This window comes from Stylophora pistillata, chromosome 1 (assembly GCF_964205215.1).
Source record: "Stylophora pistillata chromosome 1, jaStyPist1.2, whole genome shotgun sequence".
Lineage (NCBI taxonomy): Eukaryota > Metazoa > Cnidaria > Anthozoa > Scleractinia > Pocilloporidae > Stylophora > Stylophora pistillata.
In genome coordinates this window covers 61,129,113-61,152,514 of record NC_142519.1, presented here as the reverse complement: position 1 = coordinate 61,152,514, position 23,402 = coordinate 61,129,113, and the positions used below count along the sequence as shown (strand labels likewise).

Here is a 23,402-nt window from a genome sequence, read left to right as displayed (position 1 = left end):
ATCGATGTATTTACAACAAATCAATTATGAATTGAAATATGTAGATTTTGACCGTCAAAAAAAAACAGCTTTAAAAAAAAGAGAAGATTTTAAAACTCGTGCACTAGTTAAATGCCTGTTAAAATTAAGTTAGAAGGAAATTTAAGGCCTTTAAGGAAAAGTGTTAGACTGCTGGACAAAACCAGAACCTCAAACGAAAGGAAAACGCAAGGTTATGAAAACGTGCCGTCATTGTCCAGCGGTTGTTTTGATCTGTCTGCTAATAACTATGACAACGGAACGAAACGAAGAATGGTGGAATAATGGAGGCATGAATCTTTTGTATCTTATGCAAATATTGGGCTTAGAGCGTCAAACTACATCCTCGGAGACCCAGGGGCAGTGAGTCGATTTCAAGTTAAGGGCAGAAGAGCCCCTGGGGACATTGTCTTACAAGACTAGTTCCAAACGGTCGCAGTCGTTCTGGCATCTGATTGGTGCCAGAAAATCTTTGTGTTTTTCTGCCCAATCAGAGTGAAGTGTCGTTTGGAGTCCTTTCGTGTGTTTTAACACGCATGTATACAACAAGCTCTGTTGCACGCTATGTTTGTCTCGGCCGTGCGACGAAGCTTTGCCCGAGGTGAAAAGTTTCAGTCTCAGCACACAATGTAAGAGAAATCGATCAGATTGTCCGCGAAATCTTACCGGAAATTATACTGAATACTTTCGCAGGTATCACAAGAGAACGTGTTCAAAAGTTTGCGAGGTTCGTATAAAACATAATGGTTGCAGGCATTGATATGTCGCTTTAAACGTTAGATGAGATGTAAGCTTAAAGCTTTTAAGATTTTTTGTACAATTTGTTGTGACTGAAACTTTTCCAATCCCGTGAAGCCACGTAGGTATGTCAAGCAACTGGCGCTTATGCTTGCGTAGCTTTCTGTGCGCGCCAAACTCTAATCGTTGCCTTGTGGTAAAGTCTTTACAATATCGCCAAACTTGCAGATAACGTCAAGTACGTGGACGACCTTCAGCAAGCGCTTAAAGAAAGCTTAGCTGTGTTTCCGGTTATCTAATTAAAATCTGAACAAAAACTAATCATCGAGAACATCGTGGAAAGGAGATATGTTTTCGGACAGTTACCGAAGGGGTTTGGAGAAAGTTTAATCTTTCAACTGCTGCGTTGAGTGTTCAAATTCTTGAGCTCGAAAGGCCACGGATTCTCTTCTAGTCCCTTGGTCATTGTCATTTCACCTCTTTTATCGATTGTTGAAGACCAAGTTAATTACCTTTGATCATTTGGAATCGATGCTGCTTTCATCGGGGAAAACAAAACCAAAGACCAAGAAATATTGGATGGAAAGGGCGGGCTTGCTTTATTGTAAATGTCAGCTTAGTACAGGGTTATCTACCCACATCTAATAAACAAAAGTTTCCACGTTTAGCTTTTATTTTTAATTTTTCAAGCGAAGATTAGATTAGATTTTGGCCGGGCGTGCACAAAAAAATGCGTAAGCGCCAGTTGCTCTACATACCTGCGTGGCCCTTGCGACGAAATGGCTTCACGGGATTGGAAAAGTTTCAGTGACAGCAAATTATACAAAAAATCTTGAAAGTTTAAGCTTACATCTCATCTAACGTTTAAAGCGACATATCAGTGCCTGCAACCATTATGTTCTATACGAACCTCGCAAACTTTTGAACACGTTCTCTTGTGATACCTGCGAAAGTATTCGGTATAATTTCCGGTAAGATTTCGCGGACAATCTGATCGATTTCTCTTACATTGTGTGCTGAGACTGAAACTTTTCACCTCGGGCAAAGCTTCGTCGCACGGCCGAGACAAACATGGCGAGCAACAGAGCTTGTTGTAGATGTGCGTGTTAATACACACGAAAGGACTCCAAACGACACTTCACTCTGATTGGGCAGAAAAACACAAAGATTTTCTGGCACCAATCAGATGCCAGAACGACTGCGACCGTTTGGAACTAGTCTTGTAAGACAATGTCCCCAGGGGCTCTTCTGCCCTTAACTTGAACTCACTGCCCCTGGGTCTCCGAGGATGGTCAAACTAGAACAAATTTCACGGCCTAGAGAGTGACGTAAATTTTATATTGAGGTGATTCGCTTTCTTTTTAAATTCTGTGTGGTTTTTAAGTATTTTTTGCTCAAATTGGTTAGTGTACGAACCTTGCATTTACGCACCAATCTTTTATTGATCAGAGGTAAGATTGTTGTTGGTGTATCCTAAAGCGTGCCAAGTTGTTCAAATCTTAGCTTGGAATCCCCAAGTAGTATATTTATCAGCAAAAAATTGTGTTGAAATACTTGACTTGAATTTCAATGGGATAAAGAGTTTCCAAATTGTATCGAACTCAATCGAATTCCGTCGATACGTCCTTGTTCATTTAAAGTATCTTCTATGTATTTGAGATGATCGTTAAAACTTATACTTACTCTCTGTGCAAATCAGGGAGTTTTCGTCAAGTTTCCGTTACCATATGCAATTGTTAAGGTGATAGTTTCAAAAGAAGAACTTGCAACTTTAATTTCAGCGCGAGTGTTATTTGTACTGTGCGCTTTATGTAACTCTTAACATTTTGTAGCTTTTCCTTGTGCAGGTACGCAACGTTCTATTTTCATTGCTCCGATAGCACAATCGTTCAAAAATACGGAAAATTTACATTTGAAGGGCTCACTCAATGATAAGATGCTCATCACGTCAATTGTTTTGCTGTTTGCGCTCGACGTCTGTGGACACACGACCTCGTCAATAACAAATGCATTTACTCAGTGATGTACTCAGCGAAGGACCTTAGCTGATTAAATGGCGTTAGCATTTGATAGTCACGGTTTATTCATAACCTCTCAAGCTTTCCCTCCGTCGTTAACTCAAATTAAAGGAGGCGACTCGATAAATTTGACCTTTCACTTGGATTTTAATGGAACAAAGATTAATGCCCCGCACGAAAACTCTTCTGCTTGCTATGAGGTGATAAACAGTTCAGTGTTTATTAATCTGGCAATTACTTTACCAATTGTGTTTGACATTGTAAGCTACACAAATAATAGCAATCAATCCGGGATTATCACTTCCAACATATCAAACTGTTCGTTTGTGCCATCGTTAGAGATAAATTCTAGCTCTTCAGTGGTTTCTAATCACATGCTAGGATTCAAAGCTATAAACTTTCACATCATCTCACAAGATGTTAGTTGGACTGCAACCCTTAATGTCAGACTTAAATTGCAACATTCAGCCAGAGCTGCTAGTTTATTAAACATTACTTAAAATGTCACAATTTCAAATCAAAATATGAAAGATGACATTAGCATTAAGCATCGTATAGAACTCCCATTCCTGGTAATCTTCAGTTTGAATCAAAGGGTACATCAATTCCAGAGACTCCTGGCCTCACTTTAACATCAGATGAGGAAATAACGTTTTTGGCAAGCTTTCAAATTCCAAGGATAACAGCAAATGTAAAACTTCAGGTACTACTTCCTGTCTTCAGGAACTCAACACCTATGAAATTTTTAAGTAGATATGTGGTTGACATATCAAAAGGAGTGAAACCAAAGTTACTAATGGAAGGATCAGGACCCAGATTAAGTTTGAGTCCTTTAACAGCTCACCTGTTTCCACTAACTCAAAATTTTGCTGAATTTGCTTTCGGAGACACGGTGAACAAGGGGAATGAATCATTTAATGGAACCATAACTGTGGAAGTTACTGGTGTGGTAGACTCATCAGATGGTGTTTATATACCAGATAGTGATGGAAATGTCACTTGTGTTCTTATCTATGATTCACCAAGAGGCTCTCATACAATAGCCAGTAAAACTTTGTTAATTCTGAAGCTTGGACAGCCACTACTTGAGTTTAATTTGGAAGCAATTAAGTAATTCTAATTGTTATTATGAAGGTAAAGACATGATCAAGATTGAATTTGAAATCAAGAATCCTGGCTTCTCAACAGCTCCTGCATGGAATTTCACTTTAAACATTACAGTGTCATCAGCTGACATATTACTGCACAATTTTTCTGCCTTTCTGTGTAGCAATGTCTCAGTTTTTAACATGACTTGAATGGAACACATATGTTAACAAAAGCTGATGCTGGACTTCAAGTGGAATCAACACGGTAAGGTCCTGGCTAAAGTAATCCATAGATGCTATTTAATGATTAATTAAAAGTTAAATAAATGATAAATGAATGAATGATACACAATGGGTATGATTAATTGGTAAAGGCTGATAGTTTCTAAAGAAACTGTTTGGGGCTGTGTCGGTGGGAGTAACGAAATAATTTGGATATATCAACAAAGTTGAAATGGTAAATTGGCCACCGTAACGATTACAAAAGCTGACGTTTCGAGCGTTAGCCCTTCGTCGGAGTGATTAATTGGTAGCTCATCAATTTTCATAAGTAAACTAGTGTTCTTTGTGTATCATTCTTAAAACACTATTTTTTGGGAGCATTCTCAGCATCAAACCTAGTGAAATGAGAGGATACTTTCCTAGCTGTAGACAAACACAGCACCCTTTACAGGTAAGGTTAAGCCTTGAAGAAACACAGTTGATAATGAATATGGATTGACGTAACAATATATGAATTTGAATAATTTTGTGAGGTCTTTAATCCTTTATCTCTTCAAGTGACTTGCATCTGCATTTTATACTAATTAACAATTAAAATGATATCACATAAGAATAACAATCTTAATTAGTTCAGATGCCAAAATAGTATTGACATGTTTGTGCTCGCATTTTATCAGCCGGAATGAAAACATGCTCCACTGGAAAATAATGATTTTGCCAAAAATGTATATTTTGATCCAAACTTTTCAAATTGCATCAGCCTTGCACGATTTCTGATAATTGATATATGTGAATCCTAAGTTGTCAATTTATTAATCCTTTGAATGATCTTTTACTGTTTGTTTTGCATTCCAAGTAATTTGTATATACATGTACAATCTATAGTAACAACAAAAAGTATTGTTAATTATAATGTTTATTTGAGTTGTATATAATAAATTCAATTCAATTCCTATCATATGGTGTTGTATGTTTTATGCAGTTAAGTGCAATTTAATGGAGTTGACAACGTGGAGCACAAGTGCTATCCGGCACAGTCAGCGGTCTGGCATGCACCTGTATTCCTTTTGTTCTTGGTCCACGGGGCGTTGTTCAGTTTTGTTAGTGTTTTAGTCAGTGTTTTTCTGAGCGTTAGCATTTTTCCCTGTTTTTCTCCTTCTGTGTGGGGGCTCATGGCTGGGTCGCCTGGATTTGCCATCCATGGGAGCAGTCTTCATCTAGGAGCTGGCTGCCAATAGTGGAAGCTCCTGGATGTCTCAGGCACCCTACCTCCACTTTGTGGGGCAGTTGTTAAAGTGTCTATATTCTATTTTTCCTATTTTCCTAAGAAATTCCTAGGAGTTTCCTAGGAATTTCCTTGGGGACCTAATCTTGGTCAGACAAAAGTGAAAGGTGTATCCTAAGAAATTCCTAGGAATTTCCTAGGATTTTTTTCAGATTTTAATTTTTTCACTCCTAGGAATTTCCTAGGAAATTCTAGGAATTCTTTGAATTCTTCGTCCCAATTTACTGTGAAATTTCACACCTTATTCCTAGGAATTTCCTAGGAATATTCTTAGGAAATTCCTAGGAAAATCTTAGGATTTCCTAGGAATTTCCTAGATCTTTTCGCAAGGGTAGCCCTGAATCACACATGAAAGTCATGAGAATAATATTGTAAATGATCAACCAACTCATCCGTCAGACATGAGCTTTATTTAGGACTACTAGATTACAGAAACTCTTTTACGGTGACCAGTTTACGTTATTTTAAACTCAACGGACGCAGCACTACAGTTTGCCGAACCTGTATCTGAATTTAATTTGACTGAAACCATCAGTCGGACTTTCATTTGCTTTTTGATAAAAGCATATTATCTCCTCACTTAAATGAGATAATAATTATGCTTTTATCAACTGCACCAATCAAATTAAACTGGCTGCTGCAGAGAGTTTCTAAGGCTGAAAATAAGGTATATCAGTGGATTGGTTGCTTGGTCACAAGTAAAGTTGTTAAGAGCCCAATTGCTCACAATTACAGAGTCTATCTTGGTTTAATTTCTTTATCATAGTATATATTGATAATCCTTTTGCATGAGATATTGGTTCATTGCCAGCACTTAAATGTACTCTTCATCAAAACCACATATGATTAATTTGGTTATCCATGATGAGGTAAGCTGATGTAATCTCTCCTCCATAATTAGATATAACTCACAGAAAGCTTTAGAAGCTTTTCTCTTTGGACAACCACAGCAACAAGCATCAGTATCATTTATGGTAATTATCGTAGTATAATGATGAATGCAGTGCAGTGTTAGTTTGATCTTTGGAGTTGCTCCAGGAGGGTAAATTATTACTCCTGTAAGTTTACTTGTCCATTGACAGTCAGATATCATATCTGCATAAATTTAAACAAATGGGTGCCAAAGCTGCAGAAAATTTCTATGCCCACCTTGAGATGTCTATTGACTCATTCCACTGGGGTGTGGATGATTTTCAAGAGCCAGAAAACAAAGGATAGGGGTACCTGATATTTCCCAAAGAGAGATAATGTAAAACTGTTAAGTTGAATGTTCAACAACTCCCATTGTGGACAATTTGTTATTCTTTAAAGAAAAGGAAAATAAATGTTGTACCGCAAGAGCACTTATTTCCAGTGGCATATCTGATATGGTGGTGGGAACTTTAAGAAGCAGGGGGAGCTGATTTGAAAACTTTAGCCAAAACTGTTAGTTGCTTTGAAAGACTGGGGTCAAATCAAGGTTAGGACTTGATTTATAGAACAAACTTACTCTTATAAGCAGAGGAGGAAATGCTGCACTATTGATGACAATCCGGTCCTCCTCAATTGCAATTGTACAGGGTCTTAAATGAAGAAAGTGCTGTGTGGTTGTAGATAACATTTCGCAGAAAATGATGGCCAATTGTTTCTCAAATTTCAAAAGGTTATATTATTTTGAAATATTCTGTTCAAAAGAAACCCTCTCCCAGTAGTGCCATCAAGTCCTGTCCGATGATAAATGCGGATAAAGGTGACTTATTTTTCTTTCCTTTTTCTATTAACATTAGATCACCAAAAAGATGAGGAAATCACTTGCATCACTGGGTTACACTGAGCAAGACATTGATAAAATGACTCCACGTGAAGCCAATTATAAGGTGAACTGTGGGGTCCAAAACTCTATAGGAGTATCAGGCTCTGAAAATGGGATGAAGCAATTTCAAACAGAGAACCAATCAAGAGGTTTTAAATGATGTATCGTCAAAGCAAAGCCCTAGTTTCATTTATGCAGAGGATCACAACAACTGTTTCTTCAAATAAGTTACCTGATTTGCTTCAGGTAACTATTTCGGTCATTGTCAGTTTTAAAGTTTTTAGGGAACTTGAGTGCAATTTACAGAATTACCATCAGCTTAAATGGAACATTCGTTTAGTAAGATAGAAAAACACAAATAATGGCATAATGAACCATGATGGCCAGAGAGGGAGAAGATTGGATTCACAAGATATAGCTAATGCCCGCCGATGATAACTCGTAAACGCAGAGACCAACATCCGCACGGGAAAAAAACAATGACTAATCGTGACTATAGTCGTGATTGATCGAGGATTTGCATGAAGGAACAGTACAAGTTGTCTAGACCAATCACAGACCTTTGCGAAAAATACCTTGTAAAAGCTTTCTCAGCAGCTTTAATTAACTCTTTACGGCGGCCAGTTTACATTATTGACTCAAGTGATGAAACCTCGCTATACACCATACCGACACAGCACCTCAGTTTCTTTTCCCTATTTACCTACTGCTTTGTCAGTTTAATATGAAATACTGTAGATGAAACTCGGGTTAAGTTAGAGAATAGTAAGGAAATGGTTTCTCCGTAGAATTTTCACCAAGTGTGGTCAAACACGTCTGACTCTATGACCCCCAATTTCTCCACAAGTTAATTATCAACGATTTCTGTAATGTGTGCGAGATAAGCCGCTATCGTAACATTGTACATCCTGTTATATTAAGCCGGTCTTTTCTCGGGTGACGGTCAATGCATTTGGGGTAAAATCCTATAGCAACAAATTTTTTTCGAAGCAAAATGGATTCCGAGAACATCACTGGGGATATTAGAGGGTTCGGTCGGTTCGAAAACTGAAATAAAAAGTTGCAATCCTATTAAAGAAAAATACTGACAATTACAATTTTACTTCCAATAAACAAGGACATTTTTTAATTTCCGATCACCAGTGTTACTCATTTCCGTTCAGGAGAACGAGAATCTTTTCTTTTTTGCTAGTGTTGTTTTGAGTTTGGCGTCTCGTTTGACGTTTTACTCATGCTACCTACAGGAAACCATTCGATGTCACTGATGTTTACAAAACACTAAAGGGCCTGATTACATGAGCCGAGCTGGCCCGGTTAGCCGGGCTGATTTCTTTTGTTTTCACGCTTTGGCGAACACCAAAACAAAAGAAATCAGCCCGGCTAACAGGGCCACCCCGGCTCATGTAATCAGGCCCTAAGACAGGGAATGAAAAATAAAGTTCCACTAAGAGTAATCATATTTGAAAATTAATCAAGGAATCAATTTGTCGCGAGGCTGTGTGACAGACCGGATGAAATAATATGTACTTGACTCGAATTCACTTGAGCACGACTATTTCACCTTTGAAAAGCTCTCAAAGAAGAATTTTTAGTGCGATACGAGTTGTTTTTGTCGAGATAATCTGGCATTTTTTGACATTTACTGAGTAGCTTTAAGTGAAATGCACGCAATTTTGTTTAGATAACGTCAACTAGGGTTTTGCGCTTTAAAAGACCATCTGCTGCACGGGCATCATTCCTAGGAGAACTAAACCACAGTTAAAACCTGAACGTTTTGTAGAAATAAACTTTGCGCAACAAGTTGGATGTATGCGAGAGACCGGATTAGACAATTGTTAGACTATTGTTGTGTTTTATTGTGTTTTAATGATGTTTGTGTGGTCTAAACCTGAAGGGTTATACATGTTAAATAAAATTTTCATCATTCGCCTCTCGGTATATCTGAAAGACAGCACGTTTAAGAGAATGAAAACGCGTCTTGTTTTGCGGGAAAAAAAAAGGAACGGTTAAAAGGTTGCACTGCATGTATGTAAACAAGTTCACCATAATATTAGAGCAATGGATAACTTAGCTCGATTATTTACACGCTGTTTTTGTAATCCCTAAGCTGATCTTTCTAGAAAAAGCTGCAAAAACATACAAATTAATTAGCGCCACATTGTCTCTTGCGTAGTGCGAAATTCCGCCTCGTTGTTCAGTCTGATCATGTATCAGCTTTTTCTAGTATACATTTTCGTTTTATTTTCGAGGGGTTGTCAACAGTCATTTAATTCGATATAATGACAGGAAGGGAAGAAGGGTACTCTAACATTTGCGGGATATTCTTTACTCCTTTTCAAACTGACACTCACTGACACAGCTTTTCTTGCTGATGATAAAATCCAGAGGAATTGACTCTGATAGATTCCTTCGCAGATCGCACTTTAGGACTATTTCATCCTGGACGATCGTCCCGCTGATTTCACGGTTGATCATCTCTTACCCCAGAGGATAATTTTGTACTTGGCCGACAGAGTTCTTGGGGCAGAATAAACTTCTGAAGCCCCTCCGGTAATTCTCGCTTTGAAAAGCGTACAATACTGGGTTTAAAGAACTGTTGGCGATGATAAGAAAGCTTAAAACTTTCAGCACTGTCACGTCAGTTTCATTATGTCTGTACTCTTTGGTAAAGTGGTTCTTGAAAGCAACGTGGAGCATGAATATGGCAAAAGGCAAAACGAGGATATAGAATACAACTGTCACAGCTATAATGAGAACGGCAAGTTTTCGTTTCTCCGAATTTACGTTCGCTGGTCCCGCACAAATGGTTTGAGTAATAAACATACCACGTAGGATCTGAAAATAACAAAATGTGATGACTAGGAATGGAATAAAGATGTTCAAGCTGATCGCAATGACAACATAAGTGGCTTTGCCGCTGCTAGCGTCCACTTCAGGTCCCAACGGTGACACACATTTTCCAAGATTGCCATCAAAGTGAGTGAAAATAAAGTCTGGAATGCTTACTAGTAAAGAAACAATCCAAGTTGTAGTGATAGCGTATATTACACTCTTCTTGGTGAGCTTATATTTGGTGCTTAGAGGTGTTACGAGCGCTTGATACCGTTCTACCGCTAGTACGGTCAGAGTAAATAACGTAACACCAAGACATAAGATATCCATTGGATCAGCAATGAAAAATCTGCACAGGTAGTCGCCTGTAGTGCCTTTGGTAAGCGACCCCGTGACAGCGAAATCGTAAGTGCGAGGGCACCATAACAAAACGAGAATATCGCTAGACGCCAAGTTCACAAGCAGATAGTTCGTAGCCGTGTGCATTGAACGCGTTCTCCAAACCACGGCAATGACAAGCGAATTGCCAAAAATGCCCGCAATTATGACAACGGCATATAAGACCGCCAACACAATATCAGACCGGGAAATACGCTGAAAGTCCTGTTGCGAATCCTCCTCCATGTCCAACTCTCTATAGTTTGCAATATTGTTCTTTACAAAGACTGTATGGATGTGACGTGACCCGCAAAACGAGGTTATTTCACCATAAACTGAACGGAAACCAGCTTAATTCGTCGGACGTCATTAAGATGATAATTGAAGAGTGTGCTTAGCGAATGGCTGAAAATGAAAAAATTTCTGGCATCAACTACTGCGGGGAAAAATTAAATAAAATTTAAATGTTTTCTCTTTGACAAACAGCATTGTTGATGTAGCACCCAGCCTTTGCGGGGGTCGTTCGAGGATTTGAATTCGTTAGAATAATGATTTGCATCGCTATCAGCCGTTGGTCAAAGCCAAAACATCTTTGCTTACAATTTACGTACCAGATAGAGAAAATCTTCAAATTGGCGTTTCCGCCAATCTCGCACTGTAAAGAAATAATACTGTTCTTTCCCGTCGATTTAGCATCAAAACACTAATTAAATTTTGTACATGGAATAATACACGAATTTAAAATATTTTGTGAACTGCACATAGGTGAATAGCAGCTTTCTTTATTTAAGTTCAGCTGATCTATTTTTGCAGTATAAATAAAGTTATTATTGTTATTAATAACATTTGGCTTTCTAGACATTTAAATTAGAATATGTCCTTTTTCTAAGCAAAATTGGGTTTTCCAACTTTGGGCTAATCAGCTTTACCTGAATTATCTTTGTACAACACTAATCCATTAAATGGCATAAAGCAAAGTGCGGGAAAAAAAAAAGAGGCAAAATAAACAAATTTTTCAAGAGAAATAATCTAATATTCGAATTAGGGTAGTAATTAATACGACTTCAACAAGAGCTGCATTAATGTTTCTTACCTCCGAGTAAAGCTGTTCTCCAATTCCCTAAAATATTGTACTGTTAAACAATGGTTTTAAAATTATTTGCCTTGCATTTGAAAACCATTTTTTAAGTTTCACAAATGTTACTCTAAAAGGTCAACACTGTCAAAGAGACACCACTAGAAAGAAATGCAGACTCAAGTAATGGTTTTATGACGTTAATTTGTCACAACTTTCAAATTTGATTTTCCTTTGATTGTAATTCCTTCTTTCCCTTTATTGGGCGCCCTTAATTGCAATAACGTCATCTAAAAAAGGAAAAAACCAAACAGGTATAATTGTCAACCGAACAGTGTTCGGAAGAATTTCCTTTGAAAAATTAGTTCAACTTCTTGAGAGAATTAGATGTTGTTCAAACATTTCAAGCGATTCCAAAACTTAATTATATAGATTTAGTATAATTTCAGAGCTGAGCAAAGTGCTTCCAGCAATCTGATTGGTCGAGCGGTTCCTTCTATGACGCCATATAAACCGCTCCACGCGGTTTAAATAAAATGTTAAAATAAAATGTTAATAAATGTTACTAAAATGCTATGATTTTAGAAATTTCTCTGTTGCTCAGCTCTGAAATTATACTAAAGCAATTAATCGCCTCAGGTTCGGTGAATATTGTTGAATAATCCCCTCGACTTCGTCTCGGGGATTATTCGACGATATCCACCTCGCCTTCTTCTCGGGGATTATTCGACGATATCCACCTCGCCTTCGGCGAATAATTTGGGACCTTAAGAAACCACCACGGCGACGGCAACGAGGACGTGGAAAAACAAGAGATCTAATTGGCAGAACAATAGCTCAACACGTGCGTTTTGAAGCTTTGTACATTTCTTAGCCGTCCTATGCAAAACAACAACGTGAAATCGCCAAAATTTGCGTCGTCTGCGAACCGAAACAGCGACGGCAAATTATTTTAATTTCCATTTGGAACTTAACGGCTACTTTATACGTCATGCTGAAGTTGAGCTGTGGCGTTGTATGAGACAGTAAGCTCCTGCAGCCATTTTTGAAATTCTAACTAAGAGTAGAAATTCATTTTTTAATCGAAGTCTTTCTTGGCGACGCCGTGGTGGTTTCTTAAGGTCCCTATTGTTAAATATAGACAGGAGCCCATTACCCGATATAGATGTATATATAGGAAGTCTGCGTTTTGATTTTTCCGTATCACGGTGCTCGATACATAAAAGTGGAGCGCAATGTATGTTGAGTTAGAAAAATGCAAAGACAACGCTTTCATCCCTACAAGCCTGTTTCGTGGCTATTCACTCATAAGGGGATTTTGTAAAATCCCCTGATGAGTGAGCAATCACGAAACAGGCTTGTAGGGATGAAAGCGTAGTTGTACTTTTCTAACTCGACATATAGCTGTAGATATACTTACGCTGTATACATGTGCTATAAGCTATAGAACTTTTCTTTTTCCCTATTTTGTTTTGTTTTTCTTTCTATGACGTTTCTGAAATTAGGTATAAACTGAATGAGAATCCAGACAAATATTAAAACATTTATTGCATCAAGGACTTGGCCGCCTACTATTGACGACGTAAAATTTGTAAACATTGGACTGCAGTCTTACGTGTTCTCTCTTTAATTGTCATCCTACCACATACAAACACGAAGAAAATCACAAAAATTAAAGAAATAGAAAAATAACCGGGGAAATTGTTTGTTTCATCGAAAGTGAGAAATTTTTGTAGCCGAGTTGAGAGTTGATAATATTGCGTCAAAAATGATCCGGATGAATCAGAAAGGGCGTCTTATAACCATATTGCAGGCGGTAGTTTGTATTTTCAAGCGCGAGATTCAGCGCGGCGAATATTCCCCCTCCTCCTCGCTTTGCCACTCGTCCCAGATCTTCCACCCTTGCAACATGACGATTGAATATTCGCCGCGCTGAATCTCCCGCTTGAAAAAACTAACAACCGCTTGCAAATAGGCTAGGCGTCTTACAATTCTTATTTCTTTCAAAGGCTTGTTCTACTGCCGGATCTATTCCAAATGATTTGAATGAGGAAAAAAGCGAAAGCTCTTAGCGTTTCTATGGTAACAGATTTCGACGTCATTTCTATCTCATTCTGTTCAGGAGTGACATAGGCAAAATTTCACGGTCAGAAAACATGAAAAATAGACACAACGCAGTGAACATCCTTGCTATCTATCTCTCTTTTTTTTTTTTTTTTTAATGTGAACTGTTTATTTTACAAAACTTGAGAGAAACTAATTTCGCAGACACGTCCATGATACCGATGGTATCATACCATAATGGAACCTTTTCTTAAAAATTAACTTGAATATTTACTACTTCCCATGAAACTCTTGTAAAAGAAATATTGAAAACAAAAAAACAACAACAACAACAACAACCTGCACTGATAAGGAAGGATGAAATTTTCCGCGCGTAAACTGGGAAGGAGCGTCTTCAAACACTCAAGTTCTTAGAACGTGTTAGAGGTTTAGGCTTCTCAGGAATAAGAAACTAAGGAATAGGATGGTTACGAATAAGGACCAACAGAATGAGGACCTAACCAATCAGGACCTAAGGAATAAGATCGTTAGGAATAAGGACCTAAAGAATGAGGACCTAACCAATCAGGACCTAAGGAATAAGATCGTTAGGAATAAGGATCTAAAGAATGAGGACCTAACCAATCAGGACCTAAGGAATAAGATCGTTAGGAATAAGGACCTAAAGAATGAGGACCTAACCAATCAGGACCTAAGGAATAAGATCGTTAGGAATAAGGACCTACGAAATAAGGATATAAGGAATAAGGACCTAAGGAATAACAACCTCACAAATAAGATCCAAGGAATCAAGGTCCATAAAGGCCAGGTCCGTATGGAAGATTCAGTCGCGTTAGTCAATCCTCTCTTGTCTGGTGATGACGATTTGAAAGAAATATAAACACATTTTCTCAACATCAATGCAACACAAACCGTATTTCCATGGAGTCTAACTGTCTTCAACCCGGAAAACGCGGTATTCTCTGTTCCCGGAGGAAAGCTTCGTTTTCTATTACTGCATTTCTTCTCATGGTTAACTCATGCAACGGAGAATGATTTACGGCCTCCATATCTACATTTATCATTCCCTATAAAACGTCTTTTTGCTCTGCACTTGCAAAACTACGCTAAAGGGTTCGACATTAAAAACAGAAGAATCACCACAAAGGATGCAGAAGTTGTCGATGAGGTAGAGTTCTTTGCTTTTGCAAGATTTTTCACATCATCCGCTGAAAATAAATACCCGGAAATGTGGATAATTAGTGGTAGAAATTAATTCACTAGCGATTGTATCATTATACCACACAGATCAACAGTGCTTCTCGTGCGTGCTGATTGGCTGGTTGGGAAGTAAGTAGCAAGTTTTTTCCCCTCTAAGAAGCCGAAGAGACAAAATCGCGCAGCAAGAGATAAATTTCCGATTGTTATTTGGCATATTGACAGAGGAAAACTATTTTTTTTTCGGTTTCTGTGTGATATATTCTAAAACGATTATTAACCTCAAAGTCATTCAGGAAAGTGGTGGGTATTTACCTCCACTTCAGTAGCTAACCACTACTATTCACCCCCCACTTGGGTAATTATTGAGAGTAAAGAGAGAGTTTACGCGCAGACGTTTTTGAAAAGCGCGTGACAAAAAAAGAACTGCTTTTTCCTCACTCTAACCTACACGAGTCGGTCGAAAACCAGGTATTTAAGCCTTTTCAAGACACACATACCAACCTGTGAACTTTACTGTTATTGCTGCTGGTTTCCCTATACCCAGTTTGTTCACTGCCCTTGCTCGGACTGTGTATGTTTCTGATTTATCAACTCGAAATGTATATTCCGTGTCTTTAACAGAAGACTTCACTGATCGGCTCCATTCTGTTTTCACGGTTTTGTGTTCAACATGGTAATGTGTGATTGCCGCTCCACCATCATAAATCGGAGGTTTCCACATTACTTTGATGTTTGGTTTGTTCTGCTCGTCAAAGAACACCTCTTTTTTTACCAGATTTTGGGGTTGATCCGGTTTAACTACAGTATTAAACAGAAGAAAATGCAGATCACAAAATGTGAAAGTGTTAGCGTTATTGCAGTTTTGATGAGACGACGGTTGAGGTTCAGTAGGGTTTACAGAAGTAAAAGGAAATATGAACAAGGTCTGAGGTCATATATGGAAAATACCATATCTTTCTAACTTTAAAATTATTTCTTTCCTACAATACTCCAAGATTTATCAGCCACCGGTCGATTAAAATGGAAAACTGACGATCACATAGACCACTTTCATAAATGGCTGCCGGATTACTATTCTTTTGATTAAATTTAAATTAGCCCTTCTGGCCTCGTTCTCCAGTACAAAATTCAAAAGAATACATTATCTCAAGCGAGGTCAGAAGGGCTAATTTAAATTTAAGCAAAAGAATATTAATCCGGCAGCCATTTATCAAAGTGGTCTATGCCTTTCCCCTGTTCACCCGTTTATTATACCCGTTTCTTGCTCAGAGTGAAAAGTCGTTCACAATCGAATTCAGAGCACCGTGACATTCCTGGCCAAGCCGAATGAGGATGGGGATTTTATTTTGTTTTTGACTTAACAAAAGAAATCACTGATCTAAGCAAACCCACGACAAATTTGGTAAAACACAATGCAAGTTCATTGCAGTTGAATGAAGTGATAACCTGCACAAAAACTGAACACGCAGAAATGCTGTTTCCGACTTTTGATACGAAAAGTCAGCAATTTGCTTTGTTTTTTTGCGTGACAAGAAATAAGACTTCAGCCACTTTGGTAAAGGGAAAAAGCTCATCATACGAAGACAGCAACGCAAAGTTAATAAATTTTTTATCATGACGATATAGCTACCTTCACAAATGAAAGATGGGAGTAGTACGTTCACTATGCGCGGTGTGAACATACCATGTTTCAGAAACAGTAGAAATAAAGTATTCCTTTACGACCCATAGCTTAAAATAAATTCGATTAGTAAAATTAGTACCATGACTAGAACAGCGGATTGTGTTGAGGGTGCGCTCTGATTGGCTGGCTTCTCAAAATCCGAATATCCTTTGCTGTTAACCTGCGAGCAAAGTACGCAAGATCGTCGCAGGAATAAATGAGTTAAAATCATCTTTTTGTACTATATCATCTCACTGTTTTACTATAAACTGAAACTGCTATTCACCCCAATGTGGGTGGCTAGCTTTGCAGCTGGTAAATTTCCAGCTCTAGCCACCTCCACTTCGTTGAATAGTTGTTAATTACTTCGTTTGCTGGGCAAATTGAATGAAAGGGTACCTCCAAAATGAACTGTCAAAGTGTTTGACGCAGTTCCCAATCCAAATTGATTTCTGGCCGACACTCGAACTTCATATACGTAAGCCTCGTCGGTTTTACTGATCCACATGTAAGTGTTGTTAGTTGTCAGCTTTCTGGCATATGTCCAAGACGAGTTAAGGTCTTTGTACTCAAGTAAATACTGAGCCACAGGAACACCACCGTCCTCTTCCGGGGGGCTCCAGGTCACCCACACATCATAGGGAGGCGGCTCTTTGCGACGTAATCTGCTGGTCAGGTTCAGTGGAGCAGTTGGTGAACCTAATCAAATAAATTCAAAGCAAGATCCAAGCTTGAAAAGATTGTGAGTTGTAACAGCTGTCCCCTCGCAAGTTCTTTTTTCGTGACAGCAAGGCAGGTTACATACATTTTGAACAAAATTTCTTCTCGTCTCGGATAGTAGAGCCGAAGTGTTTTCATGAGAAAAAAACTTGCCCCCCCCTCCCCCCCTGGAAGGGTTAGGCCTACCTACCGAGGCAAGACAACTCGCCATCGATGCGATTTCGCCAATTTTTATGTCAACGGTTAGTTGATTTTTTTCAATGAAGCGTTACACAGGAAGCAGTTTGTCACAGAAACCATTCGTCTGCTGTGTCCCAGCCCAAATGCAACTTAATACGGAGCATTACTATAGTAACCCCGCTGGGCAGGGATGCCCTGCATTACGGGTAAACCTTTATTTTCGTAACCTTGCAGGAAAAGAAAAAATATCGCTCTTTGGAAAGAAATATGCACGTGCGTGCTTGTTGCTCTCTTAGCCTTTTGTTTTTACGACGTTTCACCGTGATCGCCTTCGTACTTTCGGAAAGATCCTTTAGGAATGGTGACAGCTTGAAGCGAGAAAGTCTGTTGAAAACTTTTCTGGTGAGAAACTTTCGTTGGCGACATCGCGTCATAACCTTAGGAGACGTTTTAAATCTGAAATACTCACTGAAAAATGAAACCAAAACTGTGTGTGATCGAAATCCTTGACCAACTTTGTTAATCGCTCTGACATTCACGTGCATCTCACGTGGATATCCGCTTTGAAGTTTGCAAATCACGTGCTCTGTGCTTTGGGTTATGGTCTCGCTGATGAAAACCCGGGTAGTGAAGATGGGATGTTTATATTCAACGACGTAACCAGTAAGAGGCGTTCCCCCATCATCTTCGGGGGGCTCCCAGATGAGCCTGCTGTACAAGGGGCACTCGGTTTTATTGCTTGAAATGTCGTATGCTGTAACATTGACGGGTTCTCGTGGCTTGTCTGAGAAAAAGTGAGTTAGCATTATCAAAATGATTTTTCTCTTGTGGGATTTTTCAAATGAAATGACTGATGAACGGACGAATGATTGATGGTCTTAGAACGGATTGAATTATCGATTGATTGATTTATTGCATGAAGGTTTGTGTCAGCTTTACCCAATGAGAAATCAAAGTAAAAACAGGCAAATTACCAAAAGCGCGGGAAAACGTCGACGACCAAGTTACGCGTTTGACGTCTGATTCGTTTAGTACGGTGGCCCAGAAGGCTCAACGCAAACTAAAAATATACTGCAGCAAATAAAAAATATACTGCAGCAACTAAAAAATATACTGCAGCAAACAAAAAAATCAAAACGCAAAGAAAAAAGTACCGCAGCAAATAAAAAATGCAAGGCAAACAAAAAATACTGCAGCAAATAAAATATGCAACGCAAACAAAAAAAAAAAGAAAACGCAACCAAAAAAAATTGGAACGCAACGCCAAGGAAGACTGGGTAATAGTTCTTAGTTTCCCGCCAACACTCGTTTCATCCTTTGCTTGTTCACCTTTCCGAAACCATGTTTTGCAGCGAACTTATGACAGTACCATGCTGCTCCTTTAAAAAATCGATAATAACTCTATTTTCAAACCCTCGATGAAAGTAATCTTCTATAATCCTACGCAGATCGCTTTCGTCCATAGCCAAAAGCGAGTTCCAGTTCATGCTGTTTTGGCGGGAAACTAAGAACTATTACCCAGTCTTCCTTGGTGTTGCGTTCCAATTTTTTTTGTTTGCGTTTTCTTTTTTTTTTTTGTTTGTGTTGCATATTTTATTTGCTGCAGTATTTTTTGTTTGCGTTGCATTTTTTTATTTGCTGCGGTACTTTTTTTCTTTGCGTTCTGATTTTTTTATTTGCTGCAGTATATTTTTTGTTTGCGTTGAGCCTTCTGGGCCACCGTAGTTTAGAGCATGGCACGAGTTTCCTAAACCAATCAGAGACCGGGGAAGAGAAAAACCAAAGCAATTCCGGATTACTTTCGATAATTGCTCCGGTTGAGTGAGTGATAATTGCTCCGGTTGAGAGAGATTGAATCAGAACACAGTTAAATAGTAAAAAAAAAAAAACAATGATTGAATAAGTGAGTGAAAGTCTTTCTTCCTGGGCTTCTAAAAATTTATTCACAGCAGTAAATGACATAACAAGGAGGTTATTGAATACTGGATATCCTGTTTCATATTATAATAAATAATGAATTGCGGACCAACGGTGTTTTCCCAGGTTACTTCTTGACTTCCAATTCAATTGATATGCCAAGCTAAATTTTACACGGATTTTTATTGGTTCTTACTTATGACCTATTTTAACACGGATTTTTATTGGTTCTTACTTATGACCTATTAGTGAACAGACGCGTAGATGACTTGACCATCAAAAACGTTTGCTTCTTCTTAATACAGAATAAATAAATTTCAATCTATTTGTTAAGCTCAATTAAAAAATAATCAGTCAATAATAACAAACACTTACAGAGTTGTTTAATGACAACATTAAACCGCTGAGTTGAAGTCCTTGATTTAGCGATGCATGTCACAGGCTTGAAATCCCGCTCACCATTTGTCACTATTGTCATTTGGCTTTGGTCTTTCCAAGGATCCGGTTTTCCTTTCCAATAAACCTGTTTTCCAACGACTTGTGCATCGTCTGACCATCTCCAGGAAAAGTCCACACGTAATCCGGGCGATGCTTTGGTGACGGTGCAGATGAGGGAAATCTTGTGCCCCACCCATGACTCCACCAGCTGGGTAGAGTTTTGACGATCAGTAATAATGTCTAAATAAGGAAATCGCAGGTTTGTTTTCAGTAATACAACACTCAAATGAAAATTTGGGACCAGTCATTATTCATCCCTTAAAGGGTAGGACGGGGAGGAGGTGTTGGAGGATCACATAATTTTCAGGGGGAGTAGATAAGGAGTCAGTCGTCGCCAGCGCAGTGCGAAAGGGGGGGGGGGAGGAATACGGTAAACTGACTGTCAATTAACTGCCAATGGGGAGGGGGGTCATAAGAATTTAGCAAATCTTTAAGCAGGGAATCGGGTAAATTCAGTTCCTTAGATTAAGAGCAGTCTCCCTTCCAAGCGTCATCTGTCACGGGACTCAATAGACATCTGTGAAAGAATATTCCTGGCGCCTTAACAACTCTGGGGAGCCACGTTGCGCTTTCCTTCCCAGAGTTCACGAGGTGTCGCGATATGTTCGTGACTAATTCGCATCGTTTTGTAAGTTAGTCTTCGTAGCCTCGTGAAAAGCGAGACCAATATTCATGCACATAAGCGAATAATAATCATGCTCGCAATTCTAAAAGAGATCTATGCTTTGAGTGGGAACTGGGGAGAGACAACTAACACGCCCCCCTCGTATATCGAGAAGGCAAGGGGTCACGCCATCTACTGATTAATCGCGACTCATTTTGAAAACGGAAGATATTACTCTTCTTTGGGTAAAAAAATATTCTGCAAGACATAAACACGGTGTAATTTTGTGGTTAGTTTGATAACTTTATTAACGTCACGTTTGGGGAAAAAATGAATCTTAAATTCGATCATTACAAGTCGTCATCAATATTTAAAGGTGCATATCGGAACTTTGTTACAAGAAGGACATTCATGTGGAGCTAGAGAAATTGCGCGGTAACTTCAGACAAAGGGGATAGTGTTTTGGTAACTGACGCCGAAAAAAAAAAAAAAAAAAAAAAAAAAACTAAAGAGATAAGCCTTTTTCACCGCCAATGTTGAAGGCAGATTATAAACTGGCATGGAAATGTTTCTTTTCGATTGGTGGTCATTAATCATTCAACATGAGGCTCTGAAGAAATATGCTTCGCGACCTCTATATAAAGTTGATTCAGTCATTTCCAACGGTGCTAATCTTTTATTCTGCCATCGCAATAACCAAGTATGAGCTGAGATTGATAAGTTCTTAAAATTTAATTTCTACTCTAAAGAAATATTGCGCCGAATGCTAAGTATATGGGTCTTTTTTTTCTTACGTTAATTTAGAAACTCTGAAAAGCTTTGACATAAACAAAGAATTTTGCACCTGTCTAGGAAATGCGTTTTTACGAACAAAATTTCTTTTTCGTCTGCTTTGATCTTCATCCTAGACAAATCTTGCCGCCTGTCCATTTATAGGTTAATATACCTTCCTAATCCAACAATACTATAAATTGGCGTTTCTAAATGGCAGAAAAGATTACCTTGGACAAAATATTTTACGGTGTAAAATAGAAAATCAACTTTTGTGCGATTGAAACCAAAACTATGAATATATTTGCGAGATTGCTCGATTATCATATAAACCGATCGACAAAAACTAATTAATTACGGCCCACCGCACCATACGGCCTTGTGCATTATAGATTTTGATCGTTTCAGGTCTTAGAAATAAATTTTCGTGGCTTTTATGCTAAAATTCCAACATTTGCTGCGGCTTCGAGTTCATTTCAAGTTCATTTGCCGCCCGTCAGTTACAATCAAAACTCATGATCGCCATTGAAAGGTCTGGACTTTTTTTATTTCCACTGCTGACGGCATTTACCTTCTAGTTGTGGAAACAAAAAGTTACTAAACAAACGTCGATTCACAGTTACAGCTCTGACGCTATCTGATGCATCTGAAGTTAGCTGGTCTTTTAAAGAAAAAATGCCAAATGGAGGCCACAGTTAAACCGCAGAACGTGAGTCAAAGCTGTAATCTCCCGGCGCCACGCGCATTTACAAGTATGCTTTCTCCAAATGAATCCATTTTGGAAGCAATTTGACTTCTGAAAGTTACCAAACAAATATTGAAACGAACTTGATTGTTTTCTGCCGAAAATGTGAATCCCAAATGTATGTCTCGCAGATTTTCATATTCCGGCTTTCCTATCACCACGCTATCTGAATATTGAATTGACTTCCACTGAGAGATTTTCTAAATATTGAATGAGACAGAATTAATAAAACGCCGTAGAGCAACGATCGATCAAAATAGGAGGTTTGAAAATTTGCCTTTTGAAAAATACAGTCGAGGACGATTTGAAAGATTTGAAACTGCGATTACCTATACTTCTGACTTTGATAATTTTAAATGGTAGTTTTTGTATAATGTGCGGTTTATTTTTGTGAGCGGATAAAGTAGAACTCATCAGTTTCGTGCCTCGGCTCAAAAAACAAATAACTTCTACCTTTATAATTTTATCTATGAGCGTGGATGTCAATGAGCTTTATCATGTTGAAAGCTGTCGTACAAGAACATGTCTTTAATGCAAAAATGGTAGAAACTGTCTCATTACAACCCAAAAAGGTTGGCGGAAAAATCCTAAGACTAATCCCTGTCAAGACAAAGTTGATAATTCATCGCCAAGCTCAAATGCACAGAGGACCACGCGAAAAACGAATAACGATGACTAATTTGACAGCAGCACGCCAGAAATCAATACCTCTCCAGAGCAGCTTCCAGCATGTGAATGTAAAAATGATCACTTTTCAGATAAAACAGCATTTGAATCATTCGATTCAGTCATAAAAATATATGAAATATGAATGAAAGTGGAGTTTATACTGAGTGAATAAAACAGGTGTTATTTTTTCTGAATTTACGGGCGCGACATGAAATGCAGATGTTGAAGAGCGGCTCACTTTTGCAAAACAAAGTACATTATATGCCGCAAGGTCAAAGAACTTTAATTGTTCGTACTATTTTATCGTTACGCTTGGAATGAGAAATTCGCGCCTATTAAGGAAAGCAGAACCATAAAACTGAAGCAGAACTGTGACCTGTGTAATACTTACCTACAACGGTTAGTTCGACATACTCAGCTACAGACACACTCTCTTTTCCCGGGTCCAAACGGCAAAAATACCTTCCAGTATCGTTCAGCGTGAGATTTTTAATCTTGAAACTTGCTAGTTCGTCTTTCACTGCGCTCACTCGGCCGATAAATGATGCTGTTACTTCTGGCCGAACCAAGCTGTTGAACTGAACGGTTTTAGCAGTAACATCTTTCACTACAATAGCAACATCGTCTTTGCCGCTTTGAACTCCAAATTTTACATACTTGATCGTCTCCCGGCTGGAATATTCCCATCGAAGAATGGCATCGGTCGCTACGAAGTAGTCTGCGTCCTTGGGTTTTGTGGTAAAGTGTACAACGAATGCACTTGCCACAGAAACTGCGAGGAGGAAAAATACAGTAAACATAATCAGGGTTCAACCCGCTCGTTAAAAGGAATAAAAACAACACGGTTGGCGACAAGTAAATACACTTACTCCAGAAAAAAACTGATAGAAATATTAACACATGAGTACAATGTGGGTGGGTCACC

General features: G+C 38.5%; 3 protein-coding genes and 2 long non-coding RNA genes across 5 annotated transcripts in view; 3 read left to right on the top strand and 2 right to left on the bottom strand.

The window, feature by feature from the left end:
• LOC111337975 (uncharacterized) overlaps positions 1 to 8,297 on the top strand; it is a 33,956-nt gene extending 25,659 nt beyond the window's left edge. The window contains exons 2-3 of the mRNA XM_088728024.1: positions 6,271 to 6,343; positions 7,136 to 8,297. Coding sequence (XP_088584150.1) covers positions 6,271 to 6,343; positions 7,136 to 7,321 — 259 coding nt within the window. The 3' untranslated portion in view covers positions 7,322 to 8,297. The remainder of the gene's footprint in view (positions 1 to 6,270; positions 6,344 to 7,135) is intronic.
• LOC148743584 (uncharacterized) lies at positions 569 to 1,600 on the top strand. Its single transcript, XR_015989739.1, has 2 exons — positions 569 to 745; positions 985 to 1,600. It is a non-coding gene; the product is annotated as an uncharacterized LOC148743584 (long non-coding RNA).
• Positions 2,054 to 5,042, top strand: LOC148743583 (uncharacterized). The gene is made up of 2 exons (XR_015989737.1): positions 2,054 to 2,207; positions 2,604 to 5,042. It is a non-coding gene; the product is annotated as an uncharacterized LOC148743583 (long non-coding RNA).
• A 688-nt stretch (positions 8,298 to 8,985) lies between the features above and the next one.
• Positions 8,986 to 12,830, bottom strand: LOC111337974 (somatostatin receptor type 1-like). The gene has a single exon (XM_088728016.1). The coding sequence runs from the start codon at positions 10,615 to 10,617 to the stop codon at positions 9,640 to 9,642; it is 978 nt and encodes a 325-aa protein (XP_088584142.1). The 5' UTR covers positions 10,618 to 12,830; the 3' UTR covers positions 8,986 to 9,639.
• Positions 12,831 to 12,975: 145 nt separating this feature from the next.
• LOC111337959 (netrin receptor unc-40) overlaps positions 12,976 to 23,402 on the bottom strand; it is a 10,644-nt gene continuing 217 nt past the window's right edge. Inside the window, exons 1-7 of the mRNA XM_088727998.1 lie at positions 23,347 to 23,402; positions 22,869 to 23,249; positions 19,566 to 19,868; positions 17,743 to 18,057; positions 16,773 to 17,072; positions 15,212 to 15,508; positions 12,976 to 14,718 (exon numbers count right to left, since the gene is read on the bottom strand). The exon at positions 23,347 to 23,402 is cut by the window's right edge and continues 217 nt beyond it. Of these exons, the coding sequence (XP_088584124.1) occupies positions 14,612 to 14,718; positions 15,212 to 15,508; positions 16,773 to 17,072; positions 17,743 to 18,057; positions 19,566 to 19,868; positions 22,869 to 23,249; positions 23,347 to 23,402 (1,759 nt within the window). The 3' untranslated portion in view covers positions 12,976 to 14,611. The remainder of the gene's footprint in view (positions 14,719 to 15,211; positions 15,509 to 16,772; positions 17,073 to 17,742; positions 18,058 to 19,565; positions 19,869 to 22,868; positions 23,250 to 23,346) is intronic.

What these genes read in the sequence shown, in the direction of transcription:
- LOC111337974 (XM_088728016.1), bottom strand. Translation starts at nt 10,617, where the DNA reads ATGGAGGAGGATTCGCAACAGGACTTTCAGCGTATTTCCCGGTCTGAT.